Source organism: Balaenoptera acutorostrata, chromosome 13, assembly GCF_949987535.1.
Source record: "Balaenoptera acutorostrata chromosome 13, mBalAcu1.1, whole genome shotgun sequence".
NCBI lineage: Eukaryota > Metazoa > Chordata > Mammalia > Artiodactyla > Balaenopteridae > Balaenoptera > Balaenoptera acutorostrata.
Window position 1 is genome coordinate 46,148,883 of NC_080076.1, and position 27,886 is coordinate 46,176,768.

General features: G+C 37.8%; 1 protein-coding gene across 1 annotated transcript; it reads right to left on the reverse strand.

Annotated features, from left to right (window-relative positions):
- Positions 1–27,496, reverse strand: DSG3 (desmoglein 3). Its single transcript, XM_057526840.1, has 16 exons — positions 27,387–27,496; positions 20,194–20,229; positions 19,541–19,672; positions 17,724–17,879; positions 16,991–17,135; positions 15,833–15,999; positions 14,842–14,970; positions 14,376–14,561; positions 11,635–11,906; positions 10,344–10,483; positions 9,042–9,266; positions 7,114–7,371; positions 3,545–3,684; positions 3,178–3,241; positions 1,550–1,797; positions 1–618 (listed from the first exon to the last, which is right to left on the reverse strand). The coding sequence occupies exons 1-16, from the start codon at positions 27,432–27,434 to the stop codon at positions 1–3; spliced, it is 2,964 nt and encodes a 987-aa protein (XP_057382823.1). The 5' UTR covers positions 27,435–27,496.
- Between the last annotated feature and the right edge of the window lie 390 nt (positions 27,497–27,886).

Here is a 27,886-nt window from a genome sequence, read left to right on the forward strand (position 1 = left end):
TCACATCAGAAGGGAACAAGGATCTTCTGTACAGATTTTACTACCTGACCCTTGTAGCTCTGCCAGACCATGTAGGTTGCCAGGAACACTGGAACTGGGACAAATCACTCTTTCCCTCACTATTACATTTTGTGTGAGAAGTGGATCAAAGACTGCAGTGGAAGACTGCATTTGGGAACCAGAAGCTGAGCAAGTCTCCGTTACCAAATAGCCACCATGCTGCAAAGGGTCACGGATGGAAATGGCTGGCTGGAGGACAGAGCCAGAAGCAGACAAAACAGACGCTCCCTGGCTGCCTGACAAAGTCTGGTACCTAACAGATTCTGACTGCTGGACTTGTACGGATTGGCCACGGGATTCAATCCCAGAACCGCTCTCTTTGGTGGGTAGCTGAGAGTTTTTGGCTTCTTCATCCATCCCAAGGCTTATCTCTGCAAGTTTTTTAAATTTGGGACTGAGTGAGTCCAAGCAGCTGTCATCAAACTCATCAGCAATAAAACTGCAACAACCCAGGGAGCTGATGGGAGAACCAGGGGCACCCATTCCTTCGTTATCATAGATCAGCAAGCAATCGTTTGCTTCCTGGCCATCGTCTTCCTCGGCACAGGCAAATGCTTTCTAAAGGTGGAGAAAAGTGGGAAAAAATGAATCATAAGAGACACCCAGTAGAAGAATGTAATATTATACCATTCTTAGAACTCAAGGTTTGATCAAGAATGCGTGATTTAGGTAATCCATAGAAGTAAGGGCACCCTCTATATCAGCAATCTTGTGAGAGCCTGACCCGTAAATAGGGCCCATGCCACACCCCGGAATATTCCTAGAATCCTCATCCTAAACAAGCCCTTCCTGCCAGTCTCTCCTCACACGCAGTGTCAGCCTTCATCTGCTCTACCAGGCTAGATGCCAGCACTTGCCAGTTCTGATACCGAAACTGTAGGTGAGATCCGTTCTAAAGATGCACCAACCAAGAGGCAAGCAACCTGCCTCCCAAAGTCCTCTCTGTTCTTGCACCCTTGTCCCATTTTGATTCTATGCTTCCTGACACTTCACCTAATCTTGGACCACAGCCCTTGTTCCCCCTTTTATGTTTGGGTCATTAATTCAATGGTTCTTCAACATTTTTGGACATGGACTCCTTGACAATGTGAAGAATACTATCTATAACCCTCTCAGAAAAATGTTTGCAGATGTATTCTGACATACTTCATGGTATTGGAAATAGAAAATAAGCTGCTTTGTATTCCTAAAGAGGATGCTGCTGATCTGAAATGCAAAAGGTTTTGCTTTCTGTTGTTATTCCAGTTGGAGGAATGAGGGGCCATATTCTCTCATCTTATGTCTACCGGCCCCTTCTTCCTTTTGACCAGTAGCCTGATTTTGGCAGCCATCTTAGGTTATCTGTATTATTCTACAAGGAGCCTCTACTTTTTTTTCTTATATTTCACCAAGCTGCAAACAAACGAACTGTACAACTGAAGTAGAGTCAAGTAGAAAGATCTCTAATGTAAACAAGATAACAAAGCCACAAAGTTTTCCACCAAATTACCTGAGAAAAGTAGGAGTCTAGGAAGTTCATGTTTATTGCCCCTTCACCATAGTCCCTGTTGGTGTCTTCCATGGAATGCCTTGTTCTCATCGTTCCGGACCGTCCTGTTGAATCGTTGCTAAGTCCAGTGGCTGCTCCGAATTCTGCAGCAGCTCCAGATGCTGAAGCTGCTCCACGGTTGGTGGCCACTTCCATTCTCAAATCTCCTTCCACCACCGTCCTTCCAGCGTATGTATTTGTACGAACTTCTAAAAACAGGAGAAAATTCGATAACATCTCATGCTGTTTTGTTTTGTTTTGTTTTGTTTCCTGGTCTTTGATATCCGTGAGCAGTTGCCAAGTAAAGCAAGTGTGTGGGAGAAAATACAATTTTATGACTCGAGGTGATAAGAACATCCCGCAGTCTGTTATGTGAGAGTAACAGAGGAGGTGAGGACGTAACAGAGGATATTAGCAGATGAAATAGCTCTGAAAACATGCTAATTGAAAAAATATACAAAGGAAATAGATTTTCAGTGACAACGGCCAGAAATGGAAAAGTAAAAACAGAATATTCAGCACACAGCAATGGAAAGCTTCTAATGCAATGCTTGTTTGTTTTCAGGAAAAAAGAAATTGTAATTAAGCTGTCATATTGGCTCAATATGGAAACCAAAGAAGAAACATACATAATGTAATCATGCAAATTAGCAGGTGTTAATTTGGTGTCTTGGTGCTTAATGAAAATTTAATAAGCTGTGACTATTTTGCCTGTTACTTTTACATTTTCATGGAAAGCTATTTTTTCTAGAAAATTCTGAATATAGTTTTTGCTATGTAATTATAATGGGAGAAGCAGGTAAGGATTAAGGATTAAGGTAGCTGAGAAAGACAGTTACATTTTTGGGGGAGATCTTATGCGGATTTTTCAGGCTGGACATTTAAAAACAATCTATTGCTAAGCATGGAATTAAGAAAAAATTGAATATTAGGCATTAGGTCTTATGGTTCTAGTTTACACCTTAGTTGTAGCATTGAGATAAGATGAATAAAATAGTCATCTGGTAAACCAAAGAAATAAATAATTTCACCTATATGACAAATAAGCGATCCTTGTCCCATAATGATTAAATATAAGAATTGGTAATTGAACTCAAATCAGGATCCTGTTAGTTCTGGGGAAGGAAGAAGGGCAATAAGACCTAGGATGTGCACACATGAGGCTTTAACTGCAAATATTACTAATGTTGATAGGCAAAGTTGGGTGGTGAGTACATAGTGTTGTTATATTTTCCTTTACATTTTTCTATATGTGTGAAATCTTTGCTTATTAAAAAATTAATAATTTAACCCCCTGAGAGCTCTACTTCAGTTTATTAAAGTTTGGAAAAGTATAACAAATCTTCAGCTAGTAAAAAATGGTGACATCAGTGGACAAATGAACTTATTGAAGCCAGAGCTAGGTCACAGAATTGACTGATATACTAACAGTAAACCATTTCATTGAAACCCTATTTCAGGGGTAACATCTCTCAGTATGTGCACAAATATGCAAATTATTAAGAAAAGAATTTAGAACATTTCTTATTTTTCAATATTTCTTATTTAACCCATTATTGCTTTCAAAAATAAATTTTATGTTCACTTACCAGAATTTTCTGTGAAATCAACTCCATTGGCAGTTATAGGTGGCACATAGATATTTGTGATTTCCTACAAACCATATGCAAAAAATAAATACATTTAAAAATTATCCAGATTTCACCAATATAAGTAAGATATGCAAATGGAGACATTACAAGAATTCCAAATTCTTCCAGGAGTAACCATTTTTATGATTTGACATCTGAAGAGCTAAGATCCTAAAAGGCTCCATTCATTTTAGTACTGACTCTCATGAGTCCTTGAGGGTCAGGAGTATCATTTTTATACCCCATTACCTCTTTTTCTATATGAATATAAATCGAATTTTGTTCTGTATGATTGAAATAAATGTTTTACGAAGTGTATCCTCACCTTGTCTTCAGGTTGGGCTCCTTCAATTCCCCACGGGTGAATTGTTCCTTCTGAACCATCAGGCACTGGGTTGAATCCACCGGTCACTCCCCTGAAAGGACCGGTCCCACAGTAACAGGTCAGCAGCAGAAGGAGGGCCACTAGTATATAGGAAAACAAAATATCAGCACATTTGAATCACTTGGAAACAATTTGACATGGCAATTGTCAGAAACATTACAAAGAAAATACAGTATTTTTTAACGCTTATGGATAATCTAATAGAAAGCAAAATTAGTTTCTACAAAATAAAATTTGGTAAATTAAGCATACTAAAATTTCGCATGATTATGAAACTGAAGGAGACAGATCAGATTATTCCTGAGACAAGTATATTGTTTTCTTAAAATAGGCACTGTTTGATGAATGATAAAGGTGGCCATTCAGTTCCTCAATCATTTTCCGTCATATATATTTTTTTATTATTGCATTTATTTGTACATGTTGAGGCTATGTATATGGTGTCAAGTGAATACACACCTGAAGAGTCAAGATTTTAGGTGGGCATTATAGTGATTTGGTAATCTGGTCTCTAATGATCTCTTAGAGAATAGCCATTAACTTGCAAACTCCCTCAGCAACTAGAATGATGATCTAATATCATTGCACTCTTAATTGTGACTTAGGAATTCTTAGCTTGGAGGGGCCTTCCTGCCTGGGTAATAACCATTCTTTCTGTGCTTATCAGTTCACTTACTGGCAGCTTAGTGAGAGATTTAAGAGTATATAGCCTCTGGAGTCAGACTTCTAGGGTTTGAGTTTTGGTTCCACCATACACCAGCTGGACAAATTATGTCATCTTTTCTTGCCTCCATTAACTGATCCAAAGAATGGGAGAATATATAGTATCTACCTCATAGATTGCTGTGAGGATTAAATGAGATAATATAGATAAAGGATGGTACTGAGTGCCATGAGGACTTGCCAGTATTGTTTGGATGGGCTACATCAGTTGTACAAATTAGGTCAGTTTTATATATTTTATATATACATAAATTAAAAAAATTAGGCCAAGTATATAAAATAAAATAAGTTGGACATAATACATTTTCTCAAAATTTAACATAATGTTCATATAAGTGATACTTCTAAACGTTTTCTTTACTTATTGCCATTCTTAATTCTATGACTTTGTTAAATGTGTGGGAAGGGTTGAATATTATAAATGGACAAATTCGTTTTGAAAAGTGATGAATATATATCTGTATGGTCAGTATTTTTAGGTGGCCATAATAGTCTTTTAGAAATCTTGTTTATCATTGTGTGTGCAATATGTATCATGTTTTTACATATGCATCCAGAGAAAGTTCTGTCCTGCCCAAAATTCAAGATACGACATTTTGCAAATGGTGATATTTCACATGAAGCAAATGTGATTGTGGGAATAATGGAGTATATTACCTCTGACTGTCATCCTGAGCCACAGCTACTATACAGCCATCCTGTACAGTAGCCTAGAGGATATATGCATACCTCAAAATTCAACATTTCAAAATCAGACTTATCATTGCCACCCTACTTATCTGTGCTTCCTCTGATATTTTCAATTTCATTTAATGGTTTCAGTAGCAGCCAAATTCAGTGGTGCATCTGGACTTCTGTTCCACTCTCCCCATCCATTTGTCTCCAGATCCTCTCCATGTACCCGCATCGTGCCTTGCACATCAATTCTTTCCTTTCCGGTCTTATGCCATGGCTCAAAACCTGGCCTCCATCATCCCTTGTGAACTATTACAATAACCTCCTAACTGTTCTTTCCTTTTTAATTTACAGTACACACTGTGCCAATGTTATCTTTCTAAAATGCAAATATGATCGTGTTAGTCTTTTATTCAAATACTCTCAGCAACTCTCCTTTCCATGTGTGTGTAAGCTCTTTCAAACTAGTCCCAAAGCATTCTCCAGTTTCAACTCCTTCACTCTCCACAATTTCCCCTTGCTTTAGCCTCCCAAGGCTGTGTGCTTCCTAAAACCTGCCAAGCATTTTCTGGCTTTGGCTCATGCTGTTACCCTTTGGAAACACCTTTCCCTCTTTTTGTACTTGCTATATCCTACTCATTTTCCAAGGCTCAAATGGACGATTCCCCTGAGTCTGTGAAACCTCTGCAATATTCCTTAGTGTTCACTTTTATTTTATATTATATTATTAAATATATTACAGCTCTATCATGGTATATGTTTTCCATAGAGTTAGACATGCATAAATCTACTACTACATGAAAACCAGAATCAAGTTCCCTTTCTTGGAAGGTACCATAAAGACTCATATACAGGTACTTGAAAAATGTTTGGTTTTGAAATTGACTAATCATGACATTGGAAAACTGAAACTCTGAGTGTCAGTTTCAGCTATTAAATGAAATGATGCATGATAACTTTAGAATAGTGAACACTTAAGAGGAAGGAGAATATATGGCATGTGTAGGAGGCCACTAAATGTATGGATAGCAATTTATTTCTTTTTTTAAAAGAGATCTGAATAAATATGGCAAATATTAATGTCTGTTAAGTCTGAGTGATGGTTATATGTTATATGATTATATGTGTGCAAATATTAATATCTGTTAAGTCTGAGTTGTGGTTATATTTGTGCTTGTCATGGCAATTTTCTGTTCTTTGTGGCTTAAGAATATCTCATAAATTAAAAAAAATTAAATTAAGAGGTTGAATAATCTTTTTAACTCTAAAAGTCTATGGTTCTATAATAAATTAGGGAAGTGACTGTGAATTTATCAAGGATTTCTTTTATTTATACTATAAGAATTTGCCATGAAGTTCTTTTAAATAGAGACTTGTTACATTCAAAATACTAATTGATTCACACGATTTTAAGTGTAACTTTTTGAAACCTACCTATTAAAAATAAATAAATTTTAGTTTTATTGAAAAATAATACATGTATGTAATTTCCCTCAATGTGTTCAATAAACTTAATATATTAAGTATGAGAGCCTTACAGGAGTATATTTTCAGGTAGAAAGCTATTCTGAGGAAATTCTAGATTAAGCAATAACTTCTCAGAGTCTGTGATATATTTATGTGCATTGTAAAGCTCAAGGCTTACGATATATATTTTCCCTAAATTTATTTGGTCAGGGTTCTATTTTATTTTAGAATTTCATGAGATTTGTATACGGAAAAGACATTTTAGAAAGTGCCACACTCATGGATAAAGTCATTATTTTGACCATGAACATCATGGCCAGTGTGTAGACTATTCATGCTTCATTTTTTTCCTTCTTGAATCTCTCATGCTGTTTTCTATATGTCTAACATATACGACTTGCTTTTCTGTATTATAAATACAGATTGTTGGCAGGTGACGTGTTAGCTTTAAACATTTCTGATTTTTCCTGAAAATGCCATTTCTGAGTCTTCCTGAAAATGCCATTTCCGAATCTTCCTGAAAATGCCATTTTCCCCCAGCTTTGCCTGTAAAACAACTGCGGAGATGCATTGTGCATGCAGTGGGAAGGCCTCTGCATGTGCTGACACCCGGTGCAAGCGGAATGATGATGCGGCATACTCACACAACAGCAGCAAAAGACCGAGGAGTAGCAGGCCGATGGCGGCAGGCCCCAGCCTAACAGGCCTCTCTTCAGTAGGCGGATTAGGGGTTTCAGTCGGGGGCAAAGATCTACAGGTGCCACTGTTGTCACACTGACAGACTTCCAGAGCCAAGCTCTCCGGGGTCTCGCACCACATGCCCTTGCTGTCCACGATGACCAGGGAGATTCTGTACACACCGGGAGATACCTGCTGTGTGCCTCGTAGCATTGCAGAGGTGGCTGAAGGGAAACAACCAAACAAATCAGCAGTAGGACAAGGCGTATCTTGCTCCTTGCTCTGAAAACTATGGTTTTTTTTTTTTTCTTTTTGGTGAACAGAACCAGAGTTGCCATAGACATCACTGTCACAAATAGTAGGGTGAGGCTTGAGCAGATATGAGGGTTATTGGAGATCAGTGGGTGTATGGGGTTGTACTGCCTCCTTGTCCTCCTGTCTGCCCCAGATGGGCCCATTATTCTCCCCCGTGAAAACTCAGTCCTATCTTGATTTTCCCCCAAAAGAGGAGGGGAGATGGGCATCATTTAAATCCCAGGCCTCCTTCTTCTGGGACTTAACCACTCTTCTGTACGTCTGCACCAACCCCTGGACCCTGGTGTAGACCTCTGAATGTATCCCTTCCGCCTCACTCCAGGCTTTTGTGCCTGACATCAAGACTGAGTTTCTGCTTTGGCTGCTGCTACGTCAGCTGCTCTTGTCGGTCCTCAACCCATGAGCCTAATGCCAGTTGTATGGGACTCCCTGTGGTGAAGGCCTGTTGCTTCTCTGACTCAAGAGCAATGATCGTTCTCCATTCTTCATTGCTATGCTCTCCCTTCTTAAGTGGGCTCCAGCAGCAGCTCTCGTAAGCTGTAGGGTTGTATCCCTTGAATCATTCTTGACCCCATCATGCCCCTTGACATTGTGCCCGATCCACCTCGTCCAACCACTGCTACCTTGCCCACCCTCACCCACACAGGCGTGTCTAGTGCCAGGTCCTGTCTCTCTATGATGTTTCTTTTGTAGGCTTTTCGCTGGACATGTGTCTGGTAAACCCATTTGGCTACATGCACAATTTGGAGCTAGATCCCTACACCAGGATCAGTAAGACCCCAGGAAAGAAGGCCACGGAGAACAAGATGCCTTTGGTGACTCTGGCAATGGCAGATCCCTATGACTAGGGTACCACAGAGTAAGCACATTCATGAAAGGAAGCAAGATTAGTTCAGAAAAGAGCTAGAGATAAGTGAGTTCATTTACAAAGGATTTGAAGTGGCCTGCTGGTCATTATAAAATCCTAAAAGGGAGAAGATTCTTATTGTCTAATGGCTTTTTCCGTGAGACTCCTGGAAAACAGAGGAAATGTGAAATTAGCATGATAAAGGTTAGGAGAAAAGGAAGGATGGATTAGCTCTTGCCCATTGGCTAATAGGTTTACAAATTTCAGTCCACCATGCTCTCAAGATTCCTGACTAGTGACCGACTAGTGACAGCTTTGAGCAGGCTGACACCGCCAATGCTTTATGTCTGTTGACAGCCTGCAGACATGAAGGCTGTATTTAGAAACCTAAACAGCTCTGCAATAAAATAGGTGCCTGACTATAATCTTATTTTTATTTTTTTGGGGTGCTGTGAAGGTACAGATACAAAATTAAAAATATAAAGCTATCCAAAAATTGGAGTCCACATGACAAGCAGAAAATATTAAATAGTGCTAATATTATATTATATCATCCCTTTTCTTTCCTGAAGAGAGAAGAAATTCATGAGGCTAGGACCTCATCTTCATTACAAAGAATTTTAAAAACTACTCTTGGAAAGGAACTGCTCCCAAATGAACTCTCTCTTAACCTTCTGGAAATATAAAGAAGCAGCAACTTTCATTTGTGGAAGCAGCTTTACAAGTACTCACCATCAAGTGTTGTGATCTCCCACACTGGCCGTCCTGTAGTGTTCTCCTTCTGCGAAAATGTGTAGGGGCCAGTATATTCACCCCTGCCCCGTAATGTAGCTTTGACAACCACGGAAGGTGATGAACTACAGATTTTTTCCTTTTCCGGGACAATTATTGGACAATTTTCGTTAAGATAAGGTAGTTGGACACATATGGTGCCTGTAGAAGTTTTACCTGTTATTTCTATAAGAATAACATTTTAGAGTTAGAGAAATATACAGAACAAGTTGTACAAAAAATAACTAAATAAATAAACCTTTAAAATTTCTCTCACATGCAGCCAGATTAGTGTATCTACTCATGAGAAATTGTGTTCGTTATTCCCACAAGTAAAATGATGTCACCCAATTTCCACACCTTGTTGAGAGCAAATTTAAATTTATCAACTTGGCAGATGTCTTGATTAGAAGCATGGCTATTAATTTAATTTGCTTGGAACCAAGACCTATAAGGTGATAAATTCACTGATTATGAATGAAATCAACATAAAAATAATAGTTTTCTTAAACGTATTCTACTGCACGAGCCCAGACTGTATGAAATATTTTTGCTTCTAAAGCTTGAGCCAAAGTATTTGGAATAAACTATGATTTATTTTTATTACCCAAAATATAAAGTTTATTGAAGAAAAATTTTTTAATGTTGACTATCAAAAACAATAAAATAAAAATCTCTCAGTGGTGGGATTATGAATTATTTCTGTTGTTTCCCTTAGTGCTTTTTTCTGTTTTCCCAGATAATATGATTTTGGGTGTTTATTCTTTTGTTTTATTTTTATGTTTGCTGATCGCCTTGAGCATAAATTAATTTTACACTTAGGGAAACACACATAGTCAGTGAATATTATTTTTAAAACATTTCAAAAGATTTTTATTGTTCAATGATATAAGTGCTTGAGGTCTCTGTAAGTAACTCACTCTGTGTGTAAGTAACTCTCAAAGGCTCCTCACATTTGAGCTGAGCTTCCCTGACAGGCTTTCTGTCTCAATCTTTATCCACCTTCTCAAACCCAGAAATTCCTGCCCCAACAGCAAACAACAGGACCAAACACAGAATTCACTGGTCCAACAAACTCAAGTGAGAGGCTGGGATGCTCAGTCTTCTCCTGGATTTAGCCACCTCAGACTTGAGACCCAGAGCCCCTAAGATAATTAACTTCATCTAATGATAAAGGTAATATGTTAATAATCACAGTCATCTATTCATCAAGAAATGCCAGTTGGAGTAACAGTTCTCTAAAAATGAAATATTTTTTCTTACTATCAATGGCCAGGGCCTCAGCTGTGATTGTCTTGTTAACCATGAAAGTAGCATCCCAACGAATGGTTTTGGCAAATTTGATTTGAGCAGTGTTTGAACCAATAATTAGCAAACCACCATCATTACGTCCCAAGATGTATCTGTTTTGTAATAGAAGACAATAATAGGTTTTTTTTTTTCAAACATGGAATGTTACCTATTTAATGAAAATGACTCATTAGTATTTAATATATTTATACTTAATATAAGACTATGAAACATACTTTTATAAAAGCAGCAGAAGCTTAACATATTAGCACAGACAAGCAGTATTTCATAATCCTTAAGTATATGTTAGCCTGGTTTTTCAATTTTCTGCTCTGCTCAGTAAAATAACTGTGTCCTTGTTCTTTTTTTTAATGAAGATTATTATTATTGTTTTATTATTAAATTTCTTTTTGGCTGCATTGTGTCTTTGTTGCTGCATGGGCTTTCTCTAGTTGCGGCGAGCGGGGGCTACTCTTTGTTGTGGTGCGCGGGCTTCTCATTGCGGTGGCTTCTCTTGTGGAGCACAGACTCTAGGTGCGTGGGCTTCAGTAGTTGCAGCACGTGGGCTCAGTAGTTGTGGCGCTTGGGCTTTGTTGCTCCGTGGCATGTGGGATCTTCCCAGACCAGGGATCGAACCCATGTCCTCTGCACTGGCAGGCAGATTCTTAACCACTGCACCACCACGGAAGTCCCTGTGTCCTTGTTCTTTATACTGCAGCAGCTACTTTGCATGGTGCTCTACTATTTTAGGCATATGTGTCTTGTATGTGCTGTTCTATCTGACTGCACCATGGTCTTCTGGTGAAATTCTACTCTTTTTTAAGGCTCAACTGAAAGTCTCCATGAAACTTTTTCCTGATCTCTCTAGACAGGCTAAGTCATTCTTTTCTTAGTTTCCACTTTAACTTATGCTTATGCTACCTTTGCTCATAGCATGCCTCTTCTTGAGTTATATGGTTCCTTGAGTTGGCTACCTTTGTATCCCTTTGTATCCTTGGCTCAGAATTGTTTAGATGTTATTTTGTAATAGTTTATAAATTAAAACTAGTCAAGGTAAACAACAAGTTCCTACTGTATAGCACAGGGAATTATGTTCAATATCCTGTGATAAACCATAATGGAAAAGAATATGAAAAAGATTATATATGTATAACTGAGTTGCTTTGCTGTACAGCAGAAATTAACACAACATTATAAATCAACTAAACTTCAATAAAATAAAAAAAAATTCAAGGAATAATAAAATATTAAAATAAAATCTCACCTGACATTTAAGGCAGCTTGGCCGGTGTCTTCATCAATGGCTTCATATGTTCCCACGATATAATTGATCAGGTATATACCCCTTATGCCTTTTGGGACAACAAATATCACGAAAGGAGGACGGAATATAATTCCTTCCCTCATATTTATTACTTGGATTATGAGTTGGACTGGCTGGGCTCCATGTTGAGAGATTATTGATTTGTGATATTCAGCTTTGTTTTTGACGGTGACATTAAGTTTCAAAGTTTGTAGTAGTTCATAATCTAGAGACTAGAGTAAAAATAAAATTAGAAGGAAAGAGGCGTCACAAAAATATCTGGAAAGAGGACAAGAGAGCTCTATGCTACGTGCTATGAATGAATCCTTTATTTCTATACAGCGAAACGGTTTCACAGATCATTGCAATGCTGTGATGAGAATCCTTTAGAATTTGTAACTCATGAAACCTCAGTTTGGTAACAGATACTTATGAAGCAGAGTACTTCTTTATAGACTAACAAAACACCTTTATAGTTTCTTCAGGCTGTGTGGTACAGTGGGAAGAATCACAAATTTTCTATGGTAACGTGGTTTGAACCCTGATTCTGCTACTTAATAGCTATGTGACTCAGGGCACATTTACTATCTCTGATCCTCAACTTTTTGCTTCTGGTAAAACACTGTTACCTCATCAGATTGTTGTAAGGACTGAACTAATTAGGGCCCATAATACATTCCTGTAAATGGCAGCTACGTCCATTCACAGAATAGTTATTGGATTCCTGTGCAATAATATCCTTTCTGGCTTTAAAAATTCCCTGTTGGCAAAGATAAATTATCTTAATAAACTTGGTTGGCAAATAGGCCTCTGCAAAGCAGTGAGTGGGTGGCCCACCGACTCTTCATAGAACCATTTTCAGATAGTCCTGTGTGTTACCTATTTGTTTGACCCTGTTATTGAGGTGGCCCAAATCAAGGCCTGAGGTATCCCAGGATAGTTTTTTCCATTCACTAGTAAATTTTTTAAGGGTGATGGGATAAGGAAATGTTCATTTTGGTTACCTTTGTGTGTAACTGAAAATAATTAAGGTATGAGATCCAGATTTGAGTTTTAACTTTGCAATGACTGGTTTTGTGGGCTCAAGTGTTTCCTAGTGGAGAAGAAGAGAACGATGCTTAAATAGGTCATTATAATATAAGGGGTAATTGACAAAAGAGATTACAGAGTCTATGTGTGAAAGCGAGTGAAGACTTGTACTGGAGAAAGTCAGGAAAGGCTTCCGAGAGGTTTTCATGTGAGCAGAGTGATTCGGGGTGAGGAGGAGTTATCCAGGCAGAGTGAAAGCACTTGCAAATACCAGAGTTACAGAAGGTGATAGGGAGATGGCTGCTGAGAGGCCTTGGATGCAATTCTGAGGGGGTTGAAGGTCATTCTCAAAGGCTAGCAGGTGGTCATCACCCTGGCTGCATATTAAGAGTCCCCTGAGGAGCCTTTAAGAGCCGCTTGCTGCTTGGCCTTCCCTGCAGACCAACTGAACCAGTAGTTCCTAACTTGCCACAGGCTGGGAGAAGCTGCAGGTGATTCACATGGACAATCTTGATTGAGGGCCATTTTCACAGCCAATGGAGAACAAGGAAAGTTTTTAAAGAGGAGAGTAACTGGTCCAAATTGGCTTTAAGAAAAATGTGATCGAAGGAGAATGAAGGGAAGTATACACAGGAGGTAGGTACGTCAATCAGGAGGGGAGGGGGCAAGGCTGAGAAGAGCACAGGCTGTGAGAAGGAAGACCAGGGCTAGACTTTAAGGACAGTTTCTAGGGCAGAATTTGATGTCTGGCTCTGGGTGGTGAGAAAATGCCACGATTGAAGGATAAGGCCCAGGTTTCTAGTTTGGGAGGCTGGATGACACCAACATAGAAGACTGGGAATATCTCATTCCTAGGCATTGTTGGGAGTTTATAACAAAACCCTTGCAACTGAGGATGGCTGTAACCCACTCTGAAAAGCAGAGTAATAGCAACCACTTATGTGGCTTCCAACAATCTAGAATTCCAGGGATCTCCCTGTTAAGGAATATTATGGATCTGTCATTCTACTGGAGTCACAGAATTAAAGAGAGAAGCTCCCATATAGTCCAATGTTCTATGACAAGGAATGTCACAGAATAGTGGTAATATTCTTCTAGTCTATACAATATCCAGGCATTAAATAGCCTTATGTTATTTCAGATGAAGGGTCTATTGTAGCCAAGCCTGTTAAATGGAAGTGTTACTCAATTATTTATTTTTTATTTTGCAGATTTAGTTTTTACATTTCCATTTTCTAGAAAAAGTCGCATTTTTTTTTCCCCTCTGAGGACCGTAGCTAATCCATTTAAAGTAAGTTGACAAATTCACAAGCAACTATTCCATGTATTCTTGTCTGTTCCCGAGTTTAAGTCGGGAAGTGCGTTTTACTTTCTTGTGCATAAAACAGGCACACCGATAAATATATGTATATTAGTGTGTTTGTGTTTCTATAGAAAGTGTGATAGCTTGGAAGGAAACAAATCAACATGTTAAGAGAATTTCCTTAGGTAATGGGGCTATGTGTGTCTTCAAAATTCTATCTACTTTTATGTGTTTTTTACGTTTTCTATAAAGAAGTGGTATTATTATTCATAAGTGAATAAAGTTTATTTATGACAGTTTTGGTTAAAATATAGTAATAGTTTTGGTTAATACAGAACATTTTTCCCACTGAAGGGAAATCAGACCTTACCTTAACCACCTTCAAGATGCCTTCGTTAGTTATGGGATCAGTTTGTATTTCAAACCAGTTCCCATCATTTCCAAAGGTAAAGGAATACACTGCAAACCAATTATCTGTGAACTCTTCATCCAAATCTATTACTTGAAATCGAAGCAAGTCAGAACTTAAAGTGTTTTCCTCGATACTTGCTGAATACTAAAAAAAAAAAAAAAAAAAAAAAAGCGAAATTTAAGACTCACTGGCAGGCTTTATCTAAATGAATTATATTCATTCTGAATGGCATTAGTCATTAATTCTCTAATTACGTATTGCCTCTTTGCTGTTTACTGAATTCTTATATTTTACAATAGCTTATTTTAAAAGAAAAGTGCAGAGAGCTCAAATAAAAGCCAGCAAGCAGGCAAATCCTGGATTAGGATGGCAAGGTATAACATAAAAAAATATATAATTATTTTTCAAGGAATGAAAGGCACACCTGCAGTTTTCTGAACGTTGGGATATTATCGTTGACATCTTTCACTGTAATGTTACATTCACATTGTGTTGCTAGTCCTTCTCCATCTCTGTCTACACCATGCACAACCAGAATATACCTGCTAACTTGCTAAATTTGGAGAAAAAATAAAGAAAAATGATTAATCTCTAGTGCCAGAGGTACGAATGACAACTCCTTGCTTCCTATGGGAAGGAGGTGAAAATATTCAAGTTCATGGTTCATTCTCTAGAAGGACCACACGCACCGTTCATCGTCCATCATAGAGGAGGTATGTGGGGCTCTGGATGGTTGGGTGGAAGTCTTTATGAGGCTAGTACAGGTTTTCTCTGAGCTTCTTAGGGCAGGATAGTACACTTAGAGCAAAAATAGACAATGAGGGTGGTGGGATGTTTATCAGAGGGAAACTCACTTACAGAGCTTCCCTGCTGGTCTGTTTGGAAAATCACTTGTATAAAAGTTATACAGAGTCTGATGGGGTAGCGTGCATTGATGGAGATGTGGTGGTAGGACAATGGAGCAGAGAGAGGAAGGGGATTCTTTAGTATTCCGGAAGTAGGGGTAAATTTGAGAGAAGTCAGGAGAAAAAGCATGACACCAGAGAAGGCTTTACTCCAGATAGAAATTTCTCCCTCCATCTAAGAAATTTCCTTCTCCTCCATCATATGAGGGATTAACCCCAGTTCAGTCTCTGTCGTGCATGCAATGCCTTCCCTCACTCCCCCGCTTTAACTCCCAAGGGTATGCTGACACTTGTTTCCTTAGGTACAATTGATTGCGCAGGTCTCAAGTACACATCCTACCCCAGCAGAATCACACTAGGATGCAAGGAGTTTCCCTAGATTGGGCCAAGTGAGTCCTGGGAACCTCTATTCCTTCCTTCTTTCATTCTCAGGTAGAAAGGAGTCACCTCTCTTAACATTCTTACAACCGAATCCTGAGTTATTGAACGCTCCCCAGTGCCTTGCTTTACCTCTCGATCAAGTAAATTGGTCAAAGTGTGGACTTCCCCGGTGTGTCTGCTTAGGAGGAACATGGGTGTGCCTGCAGGTTCCTGAGAGATAATTTTGAAGGCAATTTTAGAGTTCAAGTTGTTCGGTTCATCTGCATCTGTGGCATTCAGGATCATCACCAGTGAGTCTAGGAATACGGAAGAAGTTTATTAAGGAATATGTAAAGATTGACACTATGTTCACATGAAATGTTCAGCACAATTTCAAACTGATTTTTGTCTTTTAAGACCTTAAAACTAGAGGGCTTCCCTGGTGGCACAGTGGTTGGGAATATGCCTGCCAGTGCAGGGGACATGGGTTCGAGCCCTGGTCCGGGAAGATCCCACCTGCCGCGGTGCAACGAAGCCTGTGCGCCACAACTACTGAGCCTGTGCTCTAGAGCCCACACGCCACAACTACTGAAGCCCGCGCGCCTAGAACCCATGCTCCGCAAGAGAGAAGGCACCACAAGGAGAAGCCCACGCACTGCAAGCTGCTCTCCGCAACTAGAGAAAGCCCGTGCGCAGCAACAAAGACCCAACGCGGCCAAAATAAAATAAATAAATAAATAAAATAAACCTATTTAAAAAAATTTTTAAAAAATCTTAAAACTATCTGTGTGCTAAAAAAATATTACATGTCACTTGCAATATCTCTTATTGTCTCTCAATCAGGTGAGCTGCGGTGCCTTCCGGTAAAAATCCTCCACTTCTCACTAAGGCTTGGTTGGTTGTGTTGAGGTTGGGACCATTTTCTCTTTATTTTTTCCCTTGCTGGATGGCCTTATAATTCTCCCTTCCCCCCCATTATCCAAGTAATGAGTATATCTCTGTCCCTTATAACCTAAAAAAGCCCAGCTGATGCATCCAGGTTGCCTAAAGCCACCTCCTTATCTTTGTGACTAGGATAAGCTTTGACTTGATAACACAATCACAATTTGGAAATATAGTACACTGGCAGTGAACAAGTAGCTCAACCACAAATATTAGAAAGGAAGACTCAGGTTATCTTGACGAATTTTTCTTCAAAACTACTGATGAAACTAAGAGAATAAATTAGCTTGTAAAAATGATGTACTATAGTGACACTTGTATCTGAAAAAAAAAAATTTAAAATGGTAGTTACTGCAAAAGACTTACTCGAAGCACTCCTTTCTTCAATTTCACCCATGAACATACTTGTTGAGAACACTGGAGCATTGTCATTTATATCTAAAATTTTGACTGTTAGTATAAGCGGTTTCTCTACATCTTGTCCCAGGGCACTGAGAGCACGACAGGTAATCTAGAAAAGGAGGGGAAATGTTAATTAACATTCTACAAACTTTAGTTTGCCTACTATTAAAACTTGTAGAGATAAGGCCTCTCCTGGCATGTACATTGCTTTTGTGCAAAGAGGAAAAGTATTTCCCCAGAGAGGAGACAAAGCAGGAAAAAGTGCCGACTCTGGGCGTACCAGTTGGGCAAATTTCCCCTTCCTGCAGGCTGGTACGTGTCTCCTGGCAGCATGAAGCTCTTGGCAAGCAGCGTGCTGGAGTTGAGCGCTCATGCACCCTCCTGGGGTATTCCTTCAGGGGCACAACCATAAGGGGAGGCTCTTTGTTTTATTTTATTTTTTAATTTTTTGGCCATGCCGCGAGGCATGCAGGATTTTAGTTCCCCAACCAGGGATCGAACCTGCGCCCCCTGCAGAGGAAGCGCAGAGTCTTAACCGCTGGACTGCCAGGGAAGTCCAGGGGAGGCTCTCTGTAGAGGGACTAATATTGTTATTTGTTGGTGGATGGATTCATGCACTGATCTCTCTTCTAAATTAACCTTCTAAAGCCACTGTGCACGAGGGGAAGGGTGGCCGATATCGAGGACACAAACTTACTTGGAAGCTTGGGGTTTCCTCTCGATCAACTATGGTTGTTATGTTAATTTCTCCAGTGTTTCTGTCAACAATGAAGATTCCAAGAGGGGGCTGATCAATTCCTATTCCAGTAATGTGGTAGGTAATCTCCTGGCTTACTTGGAAATCTGAAGTAATCTGTAGCCCAAAATACCCAAAATGTTAAGGTGATCATCACTCAGGCCTATTCCTTCCCCTCCTCTCCTCCATACTCTCAAGTCAATCTATTCATTTTATTCACACTTTCTTGACACTGTGCTGTTTACTTTTTTGCCTTGATAGATAGTAGGAATGTGAAATAAATTCAAATTTTTGCTTCTGTTGACCACTAGGGACCAATGTGTCGTTAATCATTCTGGCTATAGAATATTTGCCCGGATTGTGGTCACCATGGTGATGTTAAAAGGTTGAGAGAAAGTCAAGGACACTTCATATTGACAAGCCTACTTCTGAATGCTCCTTTCCTTCGCAGGTAACATTAAAAAAACAAAAAAAACATTTATTTTAGTTTAAAAAGGAGGAGCTGGAGAAAAAAAGGGAAAGGGATTATATAGTAAGTGTTAATATTAGAATGCATTGCTTTTATTATTATTTTAAAAACTTTTTAATAGGGAAAACTTCAAATATATTATCAAGTTAGAAGAGTATAATGAACCTGATATATCTCATCACCCAGCTTCAACAATTCTGAATACATGGCCAATCCCATGTTGACTCTCAACCATCTTTAATTATCTTATTGCTGTGTATTGGTATGGTATGATTTCAAATCCACTTTAAAAAAAAAAAAATCTAAGAATAAAGTTGTTTTGTTCTAAGAGTGAAGTTGCTTACGTTGAGGAAGCTGTGTCAGGATGTCATCATGGACATCCGTGGCTGTCAAAAAACATTCAGTAGCTCAGCTATTGGGGAGCAATGTTGGGAGCTTATTGATACGAACATGTGGAACAGCCATTATGGCTGAGGGACATTTAAGCTTTAAATATCAGGAGATTATGAGGACCTCTTGAGAGCGTTCAGTCTGGGCAAGGCAACTCTTTGCTGATCTAAATAGCTCTCTTGAAGACCTTGAGGCATTATTAGCTCCTGCCTGGGCAAGGCAGCTCTTTGCCTGGCAGTGGTGAAAACCACGATCTTGCTTGCCAGTACCACCGCCTCTGTTCCCTAGTAACGTGCTCTAGTGATAAGGGACTTGTGCTTTTGCACTGGACATCAGCTTGTGGTTGACTAAACTGACTCTCCCAAGAACCAACTCGTAGAAAAGTACAACTCAACTACATTTGTACTCTATTCCTTTCACCTCTCCCTTGCCTGGAACAATAGTGTGATTAATCTACTTGTGGTTAGGAGTACGGTTATTTACTGGTTTATTGGGAGACATTATCTTATATGTTATTGGCTTGTGAAATTATTATAACTCCTGCAGTGAACCCGTGCTAAATAAATTACTGGTAAAAATCTTATTCTCGGAGCATAATTTGCTGCCCCAAACAAAGCACTTTCCATATAATTTTTCTATTTGTTTGCTAGAATCTGAATCCAAAAAGGTGTATCCATTGAAATTGATTGAAATGTCTCTTAATTATGTTTTATTACTCTAGAAGCTATAGCTCCTTCATCTGTCTCTCTTTTAAATTGTTATTACTATTATTACTGTGTTTTTTGTTTTGTTGAAGATACCAGGTTATTTGTTCTGTGGACTCCTCAGTCTGCATTTTGCTAATTGGAATTGCCATATTATTTTAATTTACATCTAGTACATTTATTCTGAAAACATTACTTCTGCTCATAATACTTACTGTGGCAATTGGATTTCTTTTCGAGTTGTCTTCTTCTTCTCTGCAGGGTCTTGCAAATTTCACCCATTCACGTTTGTATCTCCTTTTGCCTTGTTGTACCGCTGTCTCATATTCTCCATGTTGCCCTTTTGTCTTATGTAAAAAGGGATTCCATTTTATTATGCACACTGTTGGAAATTTTTGCTTTGAGTATTAATTATAGACACCTAGGTTGAGGAGCCTCCTATGTTTCAAGATCTCTAAGACTGTTAAATATCTAATTTTCTCTCCCTCACACTGTCAAGCAAAGAAGAAACATTAAATAACTAGAATAGCTACAGAGCTATATGATTTTTAATATTAGCATTTAATCATATTTTATATTTTCTATATATATTCCACAACATCTAACTATTCTGTGCATAAAAGACAGGTTTAATGAAAACCTGTTGATTTATTTAAGATAAGAAGAATGTATGCGATAAGTTACAATAATGACACTTATTCTTGCTAGTATTTAAATATTATTAGGTTAGCCATTAGAATTTTAATTGTATTTTCACAATTAAATTATTAAATAATTTAAAACATTAAATATTTATTTTTCCTGAGTACAATTTTAATTTTTTAACTAAACTATTATTTTAATTACAAAAAACGTTTTCATACTTTACCTCTATTCTCCATTCTCCATGAACCAAAAGGACCACCTGTAGACATTTAAATAAAGTCAAATTAAATGTGAATTCTTCAAATAAGCAATTATATAAGACGATAATCCTGGTTTTTACATTCTGCTGTTCATATTGTAGTTTGTTTCTATTTCAAAAGAAGTAGATTTGGAGACACAGTATTCAAAGGGCAAAATCCTTCCAAAAAAAAGAAAATACTCTTCGTATAAACAAGTTCTTTCAGTTCTTTAATCTGACTACAGCATTTCAATGATACACAGGAGAATCTATTGGACTTTTCAAAATTCTAACAGTTGTTGCAGCAACCAGACTTTTCTTACCTGGCTGCTCTATAAACACTTCCCGGGAGCTATGGAAGCTATTGCTTTGGGAAACAATGGTGAGCATCATTGTGATAAACTTCAGAAAGTGCCATAGGAGATTATTAAAAGCCACGACCTACGCTACTGACTTGTACAAAGGCAATGCTGTATTAGTTAGTTGCAATTGCAGGGTAAGGCATTTTCTTAGTCATATAAGAGTGGAGAGAGTGGAAAGGAACTAGTCTAATTTAGAGAATGAAACGTAAAAGATCGGGATATGCTATTCCAGTCACTAGTGTTGTTTTCTGTGGGACATGGATCTGCGCATCTCTGCCTTACTACTTCAATTTAAATTTGAGCTTAATATTCATACTGATCTGAAAAAAACTAAAAATAAAGATAAAATGAAGCCAGGTGGGCCAGGGTCTTCACTTTCTCAAGAGCATACAGGACCTTCATCTGTGTCATTTTCCCCCTGGAATGCATTCTTCTTTCCCTTCACACACTTAAATATTACTCATGCTTTAAGATCATTTCAAGTTCCAACAGTCTCCATGAAACTGTCCTTACTGATGTCTTCTTTTCTGAGTTTTTACAACACATATTCTATAACATGCAGTTTTGCTCATAATGGTTTACCATGATTTATTATTTCTTATGGTTTTATGTGCATTGTGATATCGAGCCAAGAGAATTGCAAACTTCCCAAATCATTGCTTCTGTATTATTTTTCTTCTTGCAATTCGTACAATACCTGTCCCTCAGCAGATGTTTAACCACTATTTTGTGACTCACTGATTACCTAATCTGAAGAGAATCTGGTAGGGAAAAGATTGTGAAAAATAAATCAGAAGAAAAAAATGATTATTTTTTTGTGTCAGTTGCTATTCATAGAGCTTTATGTTTACTATCTCACTTAGTATGGCAGTCATCTGAAGGAGATTCTTTTATTGTAATCCCTATTTCATGGATGAAGAAATGGAGACATGAGAGAATGAGTACTTTGCCCCAACTAACAGCCCCAGGAGAGCCAGGATTTGCATCCCTGCAGCCTGACTCTAAAGCGTGCACATCACCACTACACTAGATTCTAACCAAAGTCAACATAGATAAATAGAAAAAAACTAGTCATAGAAAGAAAGTTATATGATAGTCAGTTTAGATTTCTTCCTGGCAAAGGCTGCAGTTATTCCTGAAACAATGTAGATTTATTACATTGTTTATTTTGGAAGATTATAATAAAGAGGCAGGCCCCAGTCTGAACCAAAGGAATAATCATACCAGACATAGAACACCAGGACCCTTCCATTCTAAAAATTTCAGTAAAATCTTTATTTCAAAGGGTGTTTGTTAAAATTGTCATGAAAAAGAACCATTACTGTGGTTCTAACAGGTCTCAAAATGATTTTACAGCTTTGCTGCTCTTTATTAAACAATATCATGAGTTACTTGGGAGAAAAGACCAGAGCAATGTAGTCACTGTACTACTTTCTCAGTTCTTAAGAACAACGCAGCCACATGTGAGAGGAGGGATGGACCAGGCACAATCTCTTTTACAGGAAAACCAGAAAGAGTCATCCAGAAAATATGAATCATGTTTGTACTAGCCCCATGGAGAATGATTCTTCTAGTAGACATTAAGACATGATTTCTGTTTTCCTGGGAAGCAAAGGAAGGACAAACCCTAAACTATGGAAAATGAGCATTGCAGACAGGTGTTTCTTATTTGTTCAATCATTTCATTGAATCAGAGCCCCTAGAGAAGTTACTCAGCCAAACCTTTACTGTTTCCCATCCTCTCTTTTAAAGTCAGACCAACAAGAATGTTCTCCAATTTTAGGGAATATTGTGAAAATGGGATTATTTTTGTATTTCTAGGAATACGGGGGCACTTCTGAATAATGCAGTGTTCTTTATATATGTATTGAGACATGTAATCATAGGCTTACATTATTTTGAATAGTGTTTTTAAAAAACTTTCCTATTTTAGTTAATTAATACTTATATGTGGCTACTTAGATGTTTTAGTTACTTTGTTCATATACGTATTTTGAATATGTAATAAATATTTCAATAGTTTCTTGACAATGTAAATCAACTAAGTTTTCTTTTTTTGTGGCCTAGAGTCTAGGAAATACCAATGTGGAGAAAACACTCCATATCTTGAGAATTTCTTTACTTTTCTTTCTTCCCTTTGTTTCCTGGTTATTTTTATAATTGTGACTACATGATTTTTAAAGCATTGATATGGTCTAAATACCTTGGCATATGTAAGAATTAGAAATATTTTATTAAAAGCAAATGAGATTATTAGGTTAAAAAGCATATGACATAAAGTGATTTGATATTCACATGCACTGTTTGCTAATTAAAATGTATGTAGTTATATCATTAAGATTCCTATTGAGTATGGTAGGTCAACAATAAATATATTTTGAGGATATGGGTGACTGGATTTTTAAATATCATATATAATAACAATTGCTTTTTACTGAGCTGGCCAAGGTTTTGTTTAGAGTAATCTCTTACTTTAGTGTGGGGAAGGACAGACTGTTGACTGTGGATTGGATCCACGGAGCTAGTCCTAGCCAGGCTAGGGCATGGCCGCTCTTCTCAGAATGGGATAAGAGTGGATCACACCCACTCCCCTCTGGGAAATTTGTAGAATGAATTGGGTAATTCAAAGAAATCATTACAAATTTTAAACTTGATTTTTTAAAATTATTAATTATTTTTGGAAAAATTCATGAAATATATATACATAGGTTGGTGATATTTTTATAATTGGTTAAGAACAATGATTGTTTATGTGTCAGATCATAGAGGTCATTCAATACATGTTTGAATAAATTTCATATGTACAATTCAGAAGAAATGAGTGATTTATATTTTATGATACCTCATAGCTTTATATATATAGAGAGACTTTTTAAAATTAAAATTTAAAAACCTGAAAGTATTTTAATAAGCTTTGTATTAATCAAGGCAAATTCTTTAATTGAAATAAAATGATATATGTTTAATTACTTAAAAAGTAATTTAGGACGGTTCAATTTTTAATAACTGATGTTTAGAGTAAGCTCAATTTAGAAAGTTAAGCCTTGTATCATGATAGAGGTGATAAGAAAAACAAATACCCGTGGCTGTTTTCAAGAGCTCATTTTTTTTTTTTTAATTATTTATTTATTTATTTTTATTTTTGGCTGTGTTGGGTCTTCGTTTCTGTGCGAGGGCTTTCTCCAGTTGCGGCAAGCGGGGGCCACTCTTCATCGCGGTGCGCGGGCCTCTCACTGTTGCGGCCCCTCTTGTTGCGGAGCACAGGCTCCAGACGCGCAGGCTCAGTAGTTGTGGCGCACGGGCCCAGTTGCTCTGCGGCATGTGGGATCTTCCCAGACCAGGGCTCAAACCCGTGTCCCCTGCATTGGCAGGCAGATTCTCAACCACTGCGCCACCAGGGAAGCCCAAGAGCTCATTTTAAAGACTGTGTAGGATGCAGTCAAATGTAGCAATAGAAAATTGGACACTGGATCCTGAATCCCTGAATTAAATCCCAGTCTCACCATGTACCAGTTGAATAACTTAGGAACATTACTTAATTTTTCAGTTTCCTCATCTGTAAAATAGAAATAATAATTCTACTTACTTTATAGGTTTGTTGTGAGGATTAAATGAATTAACACCTCTAAAGCATAGAGATGATCCCTAGCCTACAGTAACTGCTTAATAAGTGTTAATTACTTCTGTCCAGACTTTTAAAAAATGGTGTAAAAGAGCCACTGTGATATTAAGTGACCTTTTATTATTATTATTCATGTCAAGGCACATAAGGACTTTCTCTTTCTTGAGCATCAGAAAAAGACAAGAGCCAGCGCTCCACCGTACAATTGTGTAGGTTGCTCCTTGCACAACTCCAGGGGGCACTGTTCACATTGTAGTTAATGTGAATGCACTTCCTGGCATTGTGCAGTGTACAGCCTGGCCAACTGTGCAGTGGCCATGCAAGAAAAATGTGCATATTATACAAATTCAATTATTCATAGTATAATTATGGATAGTAGCCAATTGCCTATGTAATTCTTGTGATGAACTTCCCAAAGCAAGCCCTCACCTTAGGCTATCAGAATTACTCTTAACAGGAAAGGTAGAGACAAAGGCTAAGAGGTTTATGAGAAACGTCATGGACACTGAGTGTTCTAAGTGAAAACCGGTTTCAGATATTAAGTAAGTGGGAGCGGTAATAGGTGGAAGTAATGACATCTTTCCTAAGTTTTGCTCGAGTCAGGCAGGGCTGGATGGAATTTCTTGGCAAGGTTATTCTGATTTTAGAATCTTAACTTTTGGAGAGGATCAGGAGGAAATTTATTTTCATATATTTATTAGTACTGGAAATTGGATTGCTTCATCAATCAAGATTCATCTTTATTACTAAAATATTACAAATAATAGGAATTAGAGTCTTACAAAGCACTTTATGTTTTCCAGAGCACTTTCCTATGCACATAGCTCCTTTATTCTTACTGTGGTCACTCTCGTTAGTCAGGGGGATATGATTATTCTTATTTGACAGCTGAGGAAGCAAGGCCTGGAGTGAGTCAGTGGTACAGGCATAGATAGATTGAAGTCTGTGACTTAGCTTTCATATATTACCTCTCTAGGCAACACTTGCATGGTCATAGGTTGGTGGCATTAACTCAAAACCTCCAAACAGGTCTTCCAACTTTCAGACCCCACCCTTTAATAACAAAAGATGTGCGTTCCCACTCTGCAGTGCTTTTAAAAGCATTGTTTTTTCCCATCACCAAGCTATTTCGAAACTCTGGGTGGCTCCCCACTTCTAAAAGGGTTTCATTACCCTTCACAGAACGCACGTTTCAGTCTGACCCTCATCTGCCTTTTTAACTTCATGTCCAGATTCTCCAATGCAGACTATCATTCCAGCCAAATCAGTGTGTCCATTGCCTCTAGGCAAGTGCCGTAATTGCGCCTGCCTTTGCATGTGCTGGGCTGACAACCGAAGATATCTCCCTGTGGCCCATCTATACTTACCAAAAAGCGGCTCAAATCTCACCTGGTCCATAGAGCCTTGTTTTCCTACCCCACCTCTGACTGACACCGCCTTCCACTAATAGCATTAAGAGTAGACCAGCACTATCCAGTTGAAATATAATAACCACAAATGTGAGCTGCATATATAATTTTAAATTTTCTATTATTCATATTAAAAAGGTTAAAAAGGTGAAATTAATTTTATTAATATATTTTAAACTAATGTATCCAAAATACTGCCATTTCAATATGTAATCAACATAAAAATTATTAATGATAAATTTTACATTTTTTTTTCATACTGAATCTTCAAAACATGGTGTATGCTTTATACTTAACAGCACATTTCAATACAGATTAACCACATTTCAAGTGGTTGATAGCTACATGTGGCTACTGGCTACCATATTGGAAAGAGCAGGTCCAGACCTCTCAGTTTAACAATTATGTATGAAGTTATATTGTTGTTTAAATAGCTTGTGTGTTTGTGTATGTGTGCCTGTAAAATTTTCCTGAGGGGAGCAAAATGTTCTAACCTCTCATAGCTTCTTCCATGACTAACATTATAGAAGCACCATGAGGGGAAGTTATAGTTGAGAGAGGCCGCATTCAATCATTCATTTATCCATTCTTCAAACAATTGTGCATTCACTGTAAGACAGATATTATGGTGGGCATTGGGGATACAAAGATGAATAAAACTGTCATAATAGAAACAGACTCAAACAGAAGGGTGTGATACCAATTGTTCTGCTTGACCATTGCCATGAGAAGGAAGGCTGGGAAACTGGCTCACAAGCAGTCTATTCTAATTTTAAACGTATTTAATTTTTAGAACGTTCTTCCTTGAGAACTATCTCCCTATAACTTCTTGAAGTTCAATTATCTCAGTTTTTTTAGATGAGGAAATGAGGTAAACTGATGTGTAGGCCAACCCAACTTATTATTGATAAAATGAGGAATCAGTATTAGGAATCTAAAAAATATTCATTATGGTGTATTTCACTATTTTGATATCTTTGTGTAGCTGATAATATTGTGACAAGTTTTCTTCTTTACTAAAATAACACATTTTAGGAAAAAACTAGTCTGTAATATCCAGGCTAGTGCTTTGCTCGCCAGATTCCACTTCTCTTGTATGTAATATTATATAAATCTTTCCCAATCCAAAAAAGTATTACTCTTCTGAAAAACTGGCTTATAAAATATTCTGTCTTCTTTTGTACCCAAAGGTTGGATGTCTTTTGCACATAAAGGCTAAACATAAAACACTGTTTTCTTAATAACCCTCCCAACTTCTCTAGAGTCAAACATTGCTTTGATTTTAATTCCATGGTCTTTGACTACTTAAAAACATGTCAGGAATCAAGACCAGGCATGTACAATTCTTAGCCATATGCTTAAGAGATATAAAACCTTGGAAAATAGACCTCGTTCTCTTTTATGTGTTTTAGTTTGTGTATTAGAATAAAAGCATGAATAAAAAGATGAACAAAAGCATTACTTTGAAGAAAGTCAAGGTGTTGTGGAAAATAGACTTGAGACCAGGATTATTTAATTCTTTAGTTAATTATTTACCTAAAGAAATGCTAAATAGCAACTTTCAAATTCATTTCTATCTGGCTTATTTTCTTATGTGAAAATACAACCTTAAAAAAAACAACAAAAGGGGGAAATCGGTAATCTTTACAATTTCATTTTAAAATGTTTATTTCCACTGAACTCTTTTTAGAATTTATAATAGGGATTCAGCAGTCAAATATAGCATTCTCTAACAAGGAAGGAAACAGGGAAAGTTTGCAATTATTAGAAAAAAATAGGACTTACCATTAAAATGGTCAGAGCCCCTGTGGTTCTGAAAAGGAACCAAGCCATTGTCTCTGATTTCCTTGGTGAACGAATCCAAGGGAGCTGCTGCTTTAGTCCTTCCAACCGCCTGCATGTGATGTCTAAGGAAAGCCCTCTCAGCGTCTCTGCTGTCTTCAGGACAGCAGGAGTCTTCAGGAGTCTGCAGATGGCCTGTTCTGCAGCTCCTCCCCACCCTAAACCCGAAACGCTTGCATCACTTTTGCTCCCAGGTAAAAACTTAGACACACCTCAATTCCTGAAGCAATGAAATCCTCTGTTGGAAGCTGAAAGAAAAGTTCGCAGGCTAAAAACCAGTTTTCATAGGATGGTACCAGCTGATAAATTAATCATGGTGTGGAAGTGAAAAAGTTAACCTTGACTACACTGAAAAAGGATCTAGTTGGCTGCTTCTCATGGTGCCAATTAAAACTGAAAAATAAAACAAAACCTACAAAATTCCCCCAAATCTAACTTGTAGA

Coding starts and splice junctions, on each gene's coding strand:
- DSG3 (XM_057526840.1), bottom strand. CDS start 27,434: ATGGCTTGGTTCCTTTTCAGAACCACAGGGGCTCTGACCATTTTAATG. Junction 17,880..19,540: donor AAAGAAATCCAATTGCCACA/GTAAGTATTATG, acceptor TTTGGGCTACAG/ATTACTTCAGATTTCCAAGT. Junction 14,562..14,841: donor CAACGTTCAGAAAACTGCAG/GTGTGCCTTTCA, acceptor TTTTTTTTTTAG/TATTCAGCAAGTATCGAGGA.